Source organism: Branchiostoma belcheri, unplaced genomic scaffold (genome assembly GCF_001625305.1).
Source record: "Branchiostoma belcheri isolate BF01 breed outbred unplaced genomic scaffold, Haploidv18h27 scaffold6, whole genome shotgun sequence".
In the NCBI taxonomy this organism is placed as follows: domain Eukaryota; kingdom Metazoa; phylum Chordata; class Leptocardii; order Amphioxiformes; family Branchiostomatidae; genus Branchiostoma; species Branchiostoma belcheri.
Genome location: NW_017804242.1, coordinates 5942901 through 5957794, shown reverse-complemented (window position 1 = coordinate 5957794; position 14894 = coordinate 5942901). Strand labels below are relative to the sequence as shown.

The 14894-nt window shown below is 39.7% G+C and overlaps 1 protein-coding gene across 3 annotated transcripts in view; it reads left to right on the top strand.

The window, feature by feature from the left end:
• The window catches only part of LOC109482600 (nuclear receptor subfamily 5 group A member 2-like), a 118735-nt gene that overhangs the window by 88672 nt on the left and 15169 nt on the right, over nt 1-14894 (top strand). Inside the window, exon 1 of one of the 3 annotated variants that reach the window (XM_019785388.1) lies at nt 9985-10511. The exons of the other annotated variants lie outside the window; for them this stretch is intronic. Coding sequence (XP_019640947.1) covers nt 10421-10511 — 91 coding nt within the window. The 5' untranslated portion in view covers nt 9985-10420. Of the gene's footprint in view, nt 1-9984; nt 10512-14894 lie in introns of those variants that run through there. 3 annotated transcript variants of the gene reach the window in all.

Genomic DNA, 14894 nt, shown 5'->3' with positions numbered 1-14894 from the left:
TGTCTGAGGGAGGTTATAAGAAGAAGAGTGTGTTCATGCCGTCGATGTTTTTTTTTCATTCATAGCAGAAGCATAGCAACCTGTTCAGAACTACGATGTTTGTTTGCTTACAACTATAGCTAGACGTTTGTAGCTATAGAAAATGACAAGCTGCAAGACTGTTGCAGTTCTACTATCATTAGTACAAGAGGAACATGCCTGTTTTGTCCTACAGTCAGTTTTTGGCTGAAAATTTACGATTTGTCCCGTCCTTTAAGTCAAGTCAGCCCGTGCATTTGACCCAGTCGCATCAGAGAATGAAATTATGATCACAAAATATGATCTACAGCGTTTGAGGAAGCCCTTATTCGTAATCTCATTGTGTCTGAGGGAAGGTTATAAGAAGAGGAGTGTGTTCGTGCAATGTTTTGTTTCATAGCAGAAGCGTAGCAACCTGTTCAGAACTAGCATGGTTGTTTGCTTACAACTATAGCTAGACGTTTGTAGCTATAGAAAATGGCAAGCTGCAAGACTGTTGCAGTTCTACTGCCAATATTTAATGGGATAAGAGGAACATCTCTGTTTGAAAATTTACGATTTGTCCCGTTCTTTAGGTCAAGTCAGCCCGTGCATTTGACCCAGTCGTATTGGAGAATGAAATTATGATCACAAAATATGATCTGCATCGTTTGAGGAAGCCCTTATTCGTAATCTAATTGTGTCTGAGTGAAGGTTATAAGAAGAGGAGTGTGTTCATGCTATGTTTATTTTTTCATAGCAGAAGCATAGCAACCTGTTCAGAACTAGGATGGTTGTTTGCTTACAACTATAACTAGACGTTTGTAGCTATAGAAAATGGCAAGCTGCAAGACTGTTGCAGTTCTAGTGACAATATTTAATGGGATAAGAGGAACATGTCTGTTTGAAAATTTACGGTTTGTCCCTTTCTTTAGGTCAAGTCAGCCGGTGCATTTGACCCAGTCGTATTGGAGAATGAAATTATGATCACAAAATATCATCTGCATCGTTTGAGGAAGCCCTTATTTGTAATCTAATCGTGTCTGAGGGAAGGTTATAAGAAGAGGAGTGTGTTCGTGCAATGTTTTGTTTCATAGCAGAAGCGTAGCAACCTGTTCAGAACTAGGATGGTTGTTCGCTTACAACTATAGCTAGACGTTTGTAGCTATAGAAAATGGCAAGCTGCAAGACTGTTGCAGTTCTAGTGACAATATTTAATGGAACAAGAGGAACATGTCTGTTTGAAAATTTACGATTTGTCCCGTTCTTTAGGTCAAGTCAGCCCGTGCATTTGACCCAGTCGTATTGGAGAATGAAATTATGATCACAAAATATGATCTGCATCGTTTGAGGAAGCCCTTATTCGTAATCTAATCGTGTCTGAGGGAAGGTTATAAGAAGAGGAGTGTATTCGTGCTTTTGGATCGGTCGATGTTTTTTGTTGTTATTTCATAGCAGAAGCGTAGCAACCTGTATAGAACTAGGATGGTTGTTTGTTTGCTTACAACTATAGCTAGACGTTCGTAGCTATAGAAAATGGCAAGCTGCAAGACTGTTACAATTCTACAGCCAATAGAACTAGAGGAACATGCCTGTTTTGGTCCACATTCAGTTTTTGGCAGATAATTACCGCTTGTCCCTTTCTTTGGGTCAAGTCAGCCAGTGAATTTGTCTCAGCACATAACAAGCGATGTTAGTTACCCAGCGGGGGGTATCAATGTTTACTGTTAGCTTGACGCCACCCTAAAGCATCCATGTTGTTGTTTTCGAAACATCTTGTCAACAGCCTTGAACTAGTTTTGTAATGCTTGTTAACTAATTTCCAAGCAGATGTTTTGGTGGATGCAATAAAGTATCAAATCGGGAAAGACAGTATCCAATATATCAACCAATTGGTTAGCGTAAAACATATAGTACAAAAAAAAACAAGCAAGATAAAAACGCATCAAAACGCTGAACCTTGGACTAGTCAGTGTTAGAAATACCCATCTGCAGTCAGCATTTTGCAGAGACATTTTCAATATTGCAGAAGAAAAATTAAGCAACCTGCAATTTTGCAGACTGGAAAAATCAGGCTAGGGGTTAACTGGTGTTTAAGAGCTTTTGTGCTGACTTAACAATTTTTCAAATTGCATGTAAAATATTTGCTAACATGCAATTTTGTATGTACCATGGGTTTAGATCCGGACTTTTAAGTGTGTATTTGCAAAAAGTATTTCCGAATTGCAGAACAAAATTTTGACATTCTGCAATATTGCAGAACACTGAAAAAAGTATTTCTACCACTGGCACTAGTTTTTACTACGCTGGTCCTACTTGGAAAGGCACGTTTACAAGTAAAATACGGAATTTCGTTCGGTTTTCGACTTTCACGTTCTGGAAAATGATCCCAGAATTCATACTGGATTCGCGTTTTTCCAATGCACGACATATGAAATATCATATGAAATATGCCCGATTCATCATAATGTTGTTTTCAAAAGTACATCTTTTATAACACCAGAAAACACCAATTTATGGAAAATATACAAAAATGCACAACCCTACTTCGGAATTTGCAACAGTTCACTTTACAAGCATATTCAGTCTCCCCCAAAACCCTGTACATTCTTAAATACGTAAGGTTTTCAAACACACATATTTCATTTTCCTAGTATGCAATCAATAATAGAACGAAATTTCACATTACATAACTGGACGATTGTATCAAAATAAATATGGAGTATCAAAGATGGTTATATATATATGGATATATATGACAATATGGATATATATGACAATATAATCCGGGTTAAGGATAGTATATATATGGCTACTCTACCTAAAAGGAAGACGAACATATACTAGTATGTGAACTCACGCATTACTGACCTAAGGCGAATACAAAGCCACGAATGGACGATAAATTATAGCACCAAACTAGTTCCGATACTCGTAACCTTTGCTCAGTTTTCAGAACATACTTTTTAGAAACAAATGGTGGCGTTAAATCTAACACCAACGCTGTGCACTTAAACAAGGGCGATTGAATATCCAATATACACTCATCAGCAACTTGAACGCGTTTCGGGTTGTGGGCAACACTACGAATAGCATCAAACCCGGCGCCAGTCGAAATATCGCTATTTAAGATAAATAAAACCTTACACTTTTGGGATGATGTTTTTTGAGGGCGTTCTCACGAAATTGTCGTTGTGATACCCACATTGAGTTTCGGTATGTCCGCTACTTGATACAGCATGAGTCCTCATGTAGAGTAGGGATACTTTGCAGTAGTGTTAGCCTCCTGTGCAGACTTCTAGAGAGGCTATGCACTTGTTTCTTTACGATCGGCTAGAGCCGTGATTTCTATTCTGAGGGAGGGCCTTGTCACAGGGATAGAAGCTGTCGAAATAGAATGAATGACTAGCCTCTACCAGGCTTCGGGAGGCGGTTGGAAAGAGTAGAAATTGGCCAAATAGAGAGATAATATGCCAGGGGAGTTGGCAAACTGTACTCTCTAGCGGACCAACTCCCCCGGCATGTTATCGCTCTGTTTAGCCAATTTCTACATACACTTTCCAGCCGCCTCCCGAAGCCTGGTAGAGGCTAGGTGGCTGTATGATTAGTTAGAAGATAAAATAGAACCTTAGCGGTGAAATTAGCCAATGTAAAAAAAATGCGTATCAGCGGTACCTCCTAAAAGAAACGCCGCTTCAAAAAGTCTGCGAAGGAGGCTACCGCAGTGTAATATTTCTGCACATAGTACACGTACGTAAATATTTCGGGAGGATCGCTTTGCCTTGTCTAAACATGGTACAAACTAGTGGGAATTTCAATCCCGACAATATGTCGCTAGTGATGACACGTAGCGATGTTCTGCCCTATCGACCCTGGCGTATATATATATTTGTCAGGGTAGAGACTCCGATCCGGTAGAATCGTAGCGGTAGAGATCCCGATCTTTATTAGAAGAAGAAAGACATTTATTGTACATTTTTGCTCATTGCGAACTAAGTACAGGTCACGGCAAATAGCGATGGTAGACTAAAATATATCTATAGTAAAACTACATATGTACAGGTTCTGCTTCTTCTCGCTTCTTAAGACAGTTGTAAATGTAAGAACATATGGAGCTTATAGTACGAGGATTATCGAATTTCATTAGGAATGTGAATTTTTCTTTTCTATCTAAAAATCTAAAACTAGGGAAATAATCTTGTATACAATTGAAGAGAATCTATCATTATTATATAGAGTACAGTCCACACTATAAAATGACTCTCGCCTTCAATCTCATTTAGGTTACAGTAATGACAAATTTAGAGACTCCAATCAGGATGATGTTAATGAGTTAGGGTCTCCCATTTACAAATCCTAAATTTCAAGTTATGAAAATCCATTGATCTATAGTAACATCAGTCAAAGTTGAAGAATTTTGACTGCCGTTTAAGAGAAATTTAGACCTTGAATGATCGGGATCTCTACCGGCAGAGACTCCAATCGGAGTTTCTGTTGACAAAGTCTCCGATTAATTATTAAGATCTCTACTCTGACATATGTTATGGTCACATGCGTCGTGCGATAGTCGTACGATCGCAAAAAAACGTCGTACGATAGTCATACGATCGCAAACCGAGGGATTTTATTATGGGAATAGTCGTAATTGTGTCCTGCAATATTCAGCCGTCTTGTTACGAAAAAGGCTGTCTTAGATCAGTTTTCGACGGTTGAAAATCGTACGTACGGCGTATCTACGTCGTACGACGGCCTACGACACATACACAACAGAAGAAGAAATCATCTACGACGCCTACAAAGGTTATCCCTTGCATATATCCTGTGGACACTTGCCTACAATATTTGGCTATCCCCAAGAGGTCGACCTATTGCACCCAAAACATACATGCGCGTAGGATGACCATCTGTCCATATGTTTCAAATTATACACATTTTAAACAATCCGTTATTACGTAAAATACCAAGCCAACGTAACATTACAACTGCAACTGAACACTAGTCGCTAAAAGGGTTAAGTTCTATGGTTGTTTTATGATTGAAAATAAATATATGTTTTTATATCCAGTTGTATGTTACAGCAGTGGTCATGCATGCCCGAAGCGTGCCATTGTACGAAAACAATTACGCAGGAATGTTACAAGATGTCACTCAATATATTGCACGTAATCTCTGAGAATTATTCGTTTTTGATACACAAAATGTATAAGCGCATATCCCATGCATACAAACATATAGTTGATGCTCAATAGTTATGAATTGATTTGTGAAGTTACGTAAATTGTAACCTTATGTAAAGTGTGAGGGGAGGGGTCACTATGCGGTTGAAGTCTGTGAAAAACAACCAGGGAGTGCCTGCCTTTAGGCAATACTACGAAAGTGCCAACGTCCACTAGTTTAACTTGTTAGTCAACTTTGTGTTTTGCAAAGGCCCTGTCACACATAGGGCCTCACGAACACTGCCCCACCCCCAAACATGGTTGGGAGTCGGTCGGGAGCACGGGTTGGCTGGTGTTCTGTGAGGTCGGCTACTGTTCGGTTGTGCCAGCCGAATGTTTCAAAACGTTTAAAATATTCAAGCTTTATCAAAGGAAACTACTTTTAATGGATATATTTTGGTGTAACCAGTGATAGTCAGAATCGGCCAAAAATGTAAAAATTTTAACGTTACATTTTGCACATATACCGAGGCAAGTTTAATGGCTATATTCTTGCATGGTGTAACCAGCAATAGTTCGAAACGGCCAAAAATGTATAATTTTAACGTTACATTTTGCACATATACCGAGGCATTCTGGTGTAACCAGCAAAAGTTCTAATCGGCAAAAAAATGTATGATTTTAACGTTACATTTTGAACACATACCGATGCAAGTTTGCCTCACACTTTAGCCATGCAAATTCAGCGGTAGTTCGAATCGGCCAGACACAAAATGTTCAATTTTTAACGTTACAATTTGCACACAAACCGAGTGAAGGTTGCCTTCAGTTATAAGCTGCATCCATGGAATGGATTCATCACACGTATAAGCAATGACACATGAAGGACATGAATTCTAAGAGATTTACCACTTGTGGAGATGTGAGGAAAGTCGTGTAGAGTGCCTTTCCCAAGGGCACGTATCTTGATTTTGTTTAATTAATCAATTATTTCATTGTTTAATTTTGATGTTTAATTCAAATATGTTACCTTTGTTTGGGGTAGGCCCTTTCAAAAACCTAGGTTTCTGGCCTACCCCGCATATTCTTTGATTGTTATTATTTGATTATGTAGTTTTTTATATACGTGCATATAATAAACAAATAATAAACAAATAAACAAAATCGGTGGCATGTCAGAAGTCAAACCCGGGACCTCTTGGTTATGAGTCAAGCACTCTGCCGCTACGCCACACGACCCTATATCGGTTTATCTGTTATGTGAGACAAATGAAAAATACAAATACATGTTTGAACAAAGTTGAACGTTTTACTATGATTACTACCAACACAGATGAACTTTCATGACAAATACATGTCTATAGATCAAAAAGCGGTGCACTGCTGGAAACGGTGGTATCTCCAATGTTTGTTACTAAAGATGATTGCCTTCTGCAATATTTAAGGCGCTCTGCTGCGAAGCCGGCAGCGCATTTTCCTTTGAGGTGTGCCCGGTACGTATCCACCAGTCCTGGTGCCTCACACGTGGTGAAATTAACCTCCACTAAACTGAAGAGATACCACAAGTCTCGTTCACTTAAGGCCAGCCTGTCACACATTCAGAACCTTCGACTGGGAACCCAGAGGTCCCGGGTTCGAGTCCTGACATGCCACCGATCTTGTGCCCCTTGAAAAAAAAAAGGCACTTTACACGACTTTCCTCACTTCGCTCTGGTGAAAATGAGTATTGTCCTGTCCTGTATTTGTACTCTGTGTTGGCGACGGTATAAAATAAGTTGATATAACTTGAGTGTGCCGTCACCATGTCTAGTCATGAAATGTTGGAATAAAAAACTGAGGTTGGCTAAAGTTCGGAAGCAGTCTGACTAAATTCAGGCTATGCCTATCTTTCTATACGAATCAAATCGAGTTTGAGTTAAATTTGAGTCAAGTTTAACTGCCAGGCACGCCTCGACCTACTTCCGAACAAAATCGCCAAGATGGACCGTCATGATCATATATTTCATCTAAATCATAAGATTCTGTTCATATTATTTTATTCTACGAAAGGAAATGCATCTTGGTTGAAGATTAATATGTAAGAAATCCATCCATATGATTGCAAAAGGAAACGTTTACATACGAGCTAAACAAGCTCTAGTTCTAATTGTACAACAATGGTGTGAAGTGTTATATATATGCTGCCGCAAGATGACGCTTTTGTCACTACATTTGGTGTCAACTCTTTGTGCAGACTACTTTAGTTGACAACACTGGTAATTTATAGCTTTCTAGCTGTATGTGGTCGTGGTGTAAAAACTAGTTCTATCCCGCTTGTTTGTTTTTCGCAGCTGCGAAAGAAAAAAAAAACAGGGAAGACAATAGAACAAAGCAACCATAAGATTAAGCAATAAAGTGTCGAGTTATCAATTTGAAAACGTATGGAACGTCGTAACAGGTTTCATAGGAGTCATATCTGAGCGATATTTTAAATCAAATGAAAACTAGAAAGTTAACATTTGCAAAGCAAATGCGTAATGTTTACCTTCGCATATGGACTGCTTTGTTAATTCTTACTCAAATACATTCACATATATGCTGTATAAATCCCTCCTACTATGAAATTGCAACATTATGTAGCCTAGAAGCTAGGCCAGCTAACGGACATTCATAACTAACTCACTTTACAAACATTATATAGTTTTATCCCTTAATCATAATAATTCATATGTGGCAGTTATATCAGTGCTGTACTGACATAGTATTCTTAATATCATACCCTTCTCCTTTACATCAATGTTGCATATTTAATTATTCATCTATGGTATCATACAAACGATCATAAAGAAATGCGTGTCATTCCGTGACCCATCGCTAGGGGGTGAAATTACAATGACACGGGCGATATTGTCGGTAATATTACGGTGGCTCATTTATTTTTGTATAAAAGAAAATTCTCTTCACAGTCAATGGACTGATAACAGAAAAGAACGATAAATTTTGGACAAAATGCGCAAAAACTTTGACCAGGAACTGCATTGAAAATATATGTGCCTGTTTAAGTGTTTCTATATTCAATTTATGAATGCTGATTCTTAACTGCGCCGTCACTTTATGAATTTCATGTTATTCATATCATAAAGGTATATTTCTTGTCCATATTGATGTGTGCTGAATCAGTGCGTGCACCACCGATAGGACGAATATTAGTGATAAGTTTATTGCCCAAAGGCTATTATTAAATTGCAAATAGCAAAGATAAAAGAACATTGAAACAGGGTACAAAATAACTTCAAAGTCTATATGATACCAAGAGGTAATTGTCTAAAACTATAGCTATGTATAGAACTATGTCTGAAGGGTTTGACTTCTTTTTATGTAAACCATGGAAGACATCTGTATCTGTATAGCCGCCTTTGGCGTAACACACCAGCTTCGCAGGCACGTGGCGCGGCGGCAGCTGGCTACATTACACCGATCGACCTGTTACACCTAACCCTTAAAAATCTAACTCTAGACATTGTGTAAAGCTATCTAATGACAATGCCCCGACTGTACTCAGTGACAGCGAGTTCCACTCTGCGATAGTCCTAGAAAAGAATGAATTCTTGAACACCTCAATCCTTGGTTGATAACTCTGGTACTTGAAGGCATGGCTATTTCTTGTTCTCTTCTGGGCTGGTATTAGGTACTTAGTAGTTGGGACGTCCACCAGTTTATTAGTTCATTTTGTACATCATGTATAGTCTGGACATTTTTAATCTGTCTTCCAGTGACACCCACTGTAGGTTTCTTTTCGTATAGACGTAATATTGAGTGCGCCACTTCGCCCACTAAAACGCAGGAAGAGCTTCCTACGTCCGCGCACTAATTGTATCTCGATGGTATGGTCCAAATATTTAGGTCGGGTTATGTCGGGACAAGGGCGGGAGCGGGAAAAATGAGGACGGGGGTATATACAGGACACAGGACACATCTTTGGACGTGCCGCTATTGTTAGACGCTCGGGGGTATATTTACCTATTTGTGGGGCCAAGGTTCGGGGGTTGTTGTTATTGATCAACAGAAAAGATTAGAATAGAAAACCCCACTAAGAAAAAACGTAGTAAATAAACAATCTTTTTTTTTTAAAGTAACGTATACTCGAAGAGCAGGGACGGATTCTTAAGAAAAGGCGATTCGCAGCCAGCGCTACGCCCCCCCCCCTCCTAAAGCCTCTCAGGTCAATGCCTTCGCAAGGTCCATGAATGTAGGTCATCCCGTCTTAACGATAAGCGCATTCAAACTGCGCTGAGATCATACATCGCACGTTTATGTTATATAATCTTGAGTTATTGTATGAATTATGAATATCATCACGTTGTGGCGCCGTAAATAATCATAGGGAGGTTCCGAGAAAGCTATTTTTATTATTAATAAACGATCGGTGTGACTAGTTCACCCTTCTTGTACTCCAGGAAAACTGTTAAATATTAGTTTTATACCTTTTCTTGCCGTAGTACTTTAGTACTTTGTACTTTTTGCCATACGTATATTGTACCACGTATAATTGTCGTGCAATAAAGTTCTTCATGTATCATGCTGTGTATTGTATGAGTCATATATATGGTACATGTAGCGTATGTTTGAAGGAATGGCGATCCAGTATACAGCCGTAGGCTTAAAATACACACGAGTGGCTCCAAGCTGTGAGTCTTTTTCTACACGTGAGTTCTTTGTGCGCGAGACGGTTCGTAAACCGTGGCCCGGGTATGGGGTTGTTGTGTGACGTCAGGCCCCGGCTGTAGAACGGGGTCTGTGGGCGGGCCTGGCGATCACCGAGTCTCCGCACGCACGACCTGTGCAGCCGCCCTCACCGCGCAGGCGCAAATCCTGGGCGGCCTCACACATGGGACAGCCCGGCCGGTTTGTTTATAACTGCCCCGTGCCCTCATTTCATCACACCGGCTCCCAGACTCCGCGCTGTACGCATCGTGTGGATCTCAAACTCTGCGAGCTAGTATCAGCAAGCGGTGTATGTACGCCTTGTTTGCCGCCTGAGAACCAGAGCACCTGCGTTCCACACCTGTGGTGCTGTCTACCTGTGCAAGAATCTCTCTACCAGTGACGTTTAATTCAACCGATATATCGGTAAGACTGCGTCGCCAGCCCACGGTCACACCGTACCGAGAGTTGTACCCGGCTTTGACCGTCCCACGGGCTGCCTTGGACCGGCACCAGCTACACATCGACCCCGACTCCACGTTTCGACGGCGTGCCAACGTCCCCACATGTGCTGAATCGCTGTCATGGCACCCAGCATAACCTACAGTCGAGAGTGCGCTTACAGGTTCCAGCCTTACCCGACCAGCCCAATGTCTTACTACGAGTGCGACTCAAGTGAGTTCTCTTCAAGTTCCCCCTCCCCCCGTCTTTCTTCCTTACCTTAAGACAGGTTGTAGGATTATAAGATTGGGAGGATTTTTTCTGTCGTGGTTGCATTTTTTATATGCTGCGCGCCAGACTTGGCTTGAATCCCAACATACGACAAGAATGATGCTAGTTTTCAAACTTTACGAAAAAAATTTAGACGTGATTTCAAAAGTTTCTTTGCAGTGTACAGTACATGCTGTTTTGCCGCAGTTGCATTCGTAATTTAATTGTATCCAGTGGTTACAATTTTCAGTCGCAGTGTGTCAAATGGACAACAACAACCTTTCCTTCTTGGAAATATGTTTTTGTTGATTTTCAAGTCACAGCGAAAATGTGTCTTGAACAAACGGTTAGCGTACTATGTAATCACCAGGACAAGTTATATCAATATCCCACACCCCCTTTTAACAGTTTATCTAAGAAGTTGACCGCGAAGAATTCCTTTATATTCCGTAGAAAATGCATAGCATAACGTTGCTTTCAATCCGTATATTCTCAACATAATAATACACCAGCGCATTGGCTGTACAATACTTTTAGATGCTGTAGGAGCAAATTGTGTTGTACATAGTTCAAACTGCATTCCCTAGCTCGCACAAAGGTTTGTTTTTGCTTGTTGCACATTGCCCAACACAAATACTGGGACCTTTTTTATCATTTTTATTTTACGAGGGGGTGTGTAGCCAGAAAAAAAAATGGAGCACGGGCTCCGCAGGCGTTCTTGTCGTTAGCAGATGGTTGTTTGGCTGGGGCGGAACAACCCGCTGAATAGAAGTGTCCCTAGAAACTAGGCGCAGACGTCTGGATAGTTACGGTGGGTGTCGCGACCTGAGCCCGCCTACCTGTGGCGTGTGCATCGCTCCATTTTCCGTATCTCCCAGAGATATCTTTACACTCAGGTTGCTTCGCTGTCTGGCAAATCATTATCGAAGCGGCTCGCTACAAATTAGGTCATCAGTAGTTTGTATCTCAGTGTTTCAGGGAGCGTCTAGCAATGTCGCAAAACGTGTGACGTCCTGAGAAACAATGGCATCGACAAGTAGGGCATAGGGCGCTCGCCTAGACATGAGATTATATATCCCGTAGTGTACTTAGTACTAATGCTAGCGTTTTGTTAATAGAGTAGTATACATGTTGTTTGTGAAGAAAAAAAAAACACGAACAATTCGCTCCCACACAACGCAGGGCTTGGATGGAGATATTCTCTCGGCGGATTTAATGTATACCCGGGCGTTTGTTCACTCGATAACAACAATCCTGTCGTGGTAAATCAGTGACTACCCCCGCTGAACCCATGCCAGGGTTGTACGTACGTAGGCGATATGCAAATACACACACGGTTGGCAGGGTGCCATATATAAGCACCGGGCACACAACTAGAGCTGTATGTTGTTGTACTCTCCAAGCAGAGGTTTGGGTTTTGTCTACGCGTATTTTTTACGCTGGGGTTTCCTTTTTTGAACTGATTTTTTTTACACTAACCCAACGTATCAAAGAATTTCAGTGCAAAAAAGAAACCACGATAAAAAAAGCCTAAAAACACGCCAAAAATAAGCCAAATCCCCGCTAGGAAAGTTTACTAACTAAATTAGAGCTGTTGTTAAACACATACTTCTCTTCCAAGAAGAGGTTTAGGTTACGGATGGTTTTTGACGTGTTTTGAGTCATTTTTTCGGGCTTTCTTCCTTCATTTTTTTGCTGGTGTCTTCTTTGGTGTATTTTTTGTTGCACCTTACGGTATATATTTGCTCATTTTGCAACTGTATTTGTACGATTTACAGTATGGTTGAAAACTTTTTTTTGGAAACGGCCGAAAATTCGTGAGCGCGCGGATGTCATCCATATAATCAAATCAACATGGCCTAATGATAGTTCTTTTCAACTTTGTACGTAGAAAATGCACCACAGAAAGGACGCAGGAAGAAATTACATGATCTCAACAGCAACTTGAACACACTAATTATGGCGTTAGTACGTCAGAAAAATAACTGTAATCATGCAAAACAAAACGGTAAGAAAATGATGACACATTATGGAGTAATGACAAGCTAAAGAACACTCTCAAAACAACCATGGTGCTGATTTGAATGCGTAGAATAATAGATAAGCATGACTTTTGGTAAAACTAAAAATGCACACGTTTAGTCTTCCTCTTACGTATAGATTTTTAAAAACTTTTTAAAAAGTATGCACCTATATGGTCACAGTTTACATTTAAAACAATTCAGAAAGAAAGAAAAAAACAGGGAGAAAAATCATATTTTTTGGGCCTTCCACGATCATTTGTAATAACTAGCAATTGGATCTAAAATATTAATTGAATGACGACCTTTATTGTACATTTCTACAATATACTAGGTTAAGTACAAGCCACAATAGAACATAATGAACAGGTACAGTTACAAAATACAAAAGAAAACTCGATAAAAAATTCAACTTCTCGTTTTTCAGTTAAGAGATAAAAGAACAGTTTTTCGATTGAAGGCTTGTCTAGCTGCATTAGGAATATGAATTGTCACAAAATGGCAATATTTGCTTCCGTTGTTTTCCCTTTTCTTCATTTTTTTTTTTGAATTTGGTTTTCTGTGTTCTTGCCCTGCGTTGACTTTTAACGTGTTAGGCCGGAAACGCGTTCAAGTGTATGAAATAGGGAAATATGTTTCGTACAAACGCATACAATTCATCTCTCTTTGCTATAAAATCTAAATTTTCTCACAAAATGGCAATATTCCGTTTATTTATTTTCTTCTCATTCTTTTTGAATTTGGTTTTCTGTGTTCTTGCCCTGCGTTGACTTTTAACGTGTTAGGCCGGAAATGTGTTGGCGTTATCCCCGGTATTAAAGTGATCCACACCTAAGCACCAGTGAAGTTCACACACGCGACTACAATAATCCTCGGCAAACGTGACCATAGAAATCGCCCTTTGCCTTTTTCTGACGTCCTACGCTTCATGTTTTACTACTCCAAGGCGAAGATATCGTCTAAGATTTCGAACTTAAGTCTCGAAGGAGTCTTGTACCTTCACCACATCCTTGATGCAAGGAAAGGAAGTCTGGTTCTGTTTTGAGTTCGTGTTTTCACGTTTTTTTTAAAGCTGTATATCAGAGATGGTAAATTTGTGTTTGCTACCATCGGATCGGATGTGAGAGCTAGCCGGGACTTTGACACGTCGAGGGGGGCTAAGTTGCCGGCGAAACAGGTGGTTTCAACGGAAGACGATTCTTAAACTTGTAGGCGAGGTGGATTGGCCTTAAACTCGCTGGAAATCTTAGAGATTTAGTCAGTCCTTGGCTTCCTGTGACGTTGGACGTGTGAAGGAGCATTTAAGAAGCGACTGCGAAGCATGGTTAGAGCATTTTTCCGTCTGCTACCTGGCGCCGCTTGGACGGTCGGCGTGTGCGGGGTTCTTTGTGTTCATTAACGGCGTTATACCACAGGTAATGAACTTCGTTTACGGTGTCGAAAATTCCTTCGTGATGAATTGGTACCAGAAATAGACGATAATCTTATTTTTTCCTCAACAACAATGTGCGTAAAACATTTAGCACGTTAAAAAACTGTGGTCAATTTGCTAAAAAAATCTTTTAAACATTTAGCACGTCAAAAAAACTGTGGTCGTTTTTAAAAATCTTTTAGTTTAATGTTATTTTCTCTCAACAACAAAGTGTGTAAAACATTTAGGACGTTAAAAAATCTGTCGTTTTTTAAAAATCTTTTTAATGTTATTTCCCCTCAACAACAATGTGTGTAAAAACATTTAGCACGTTAAAAAAACTGTGGTTTTTAAATCTTTTTAATGTTATTTTCCCTCAACAATGTGTGTAAAGCATTTAGCACGTTAAAAAATGTGGTCGTTTTTTAAAAACCTTTTAAATGTTATTTTCCCTCAACAACAATGTGTGTAAAACGTTTAGCACGTTAAGATAAACTGTGGTCGTTTTTTTTTTAAATATTTTCAATGTTATTTTTCCTCAACAACAATGTGTGTAAAACATTTAGCACGTTAAAAGAACTGTGGTCGTTTTTAAAATCCTTTAAATGTTATTTTCCCTAAACAACAATGTGTGTAAGACATTTAGCACGTTAAAAAACGTCGTTTTTAATCTTTTTAATGTTATTTTCCCTCAACAGTAAGTGTAAATTTAGCACGTTAAAAAAACTGGTCGTTTTGACGATTGATGCAAAGGGAGAGATTTGCTTATGACAGCATTTTTCGTGGCCAATAATAAGCCCACAGCGCAAACCTGGCTTGTATTTTTGCTAACTGGTAGCTTTTGTTGTGTACGCAAGCATTTAGTCCAACCTGTTGTCACCTTGAATTTGACCTAACATTTGTCAGTAGTCGAGA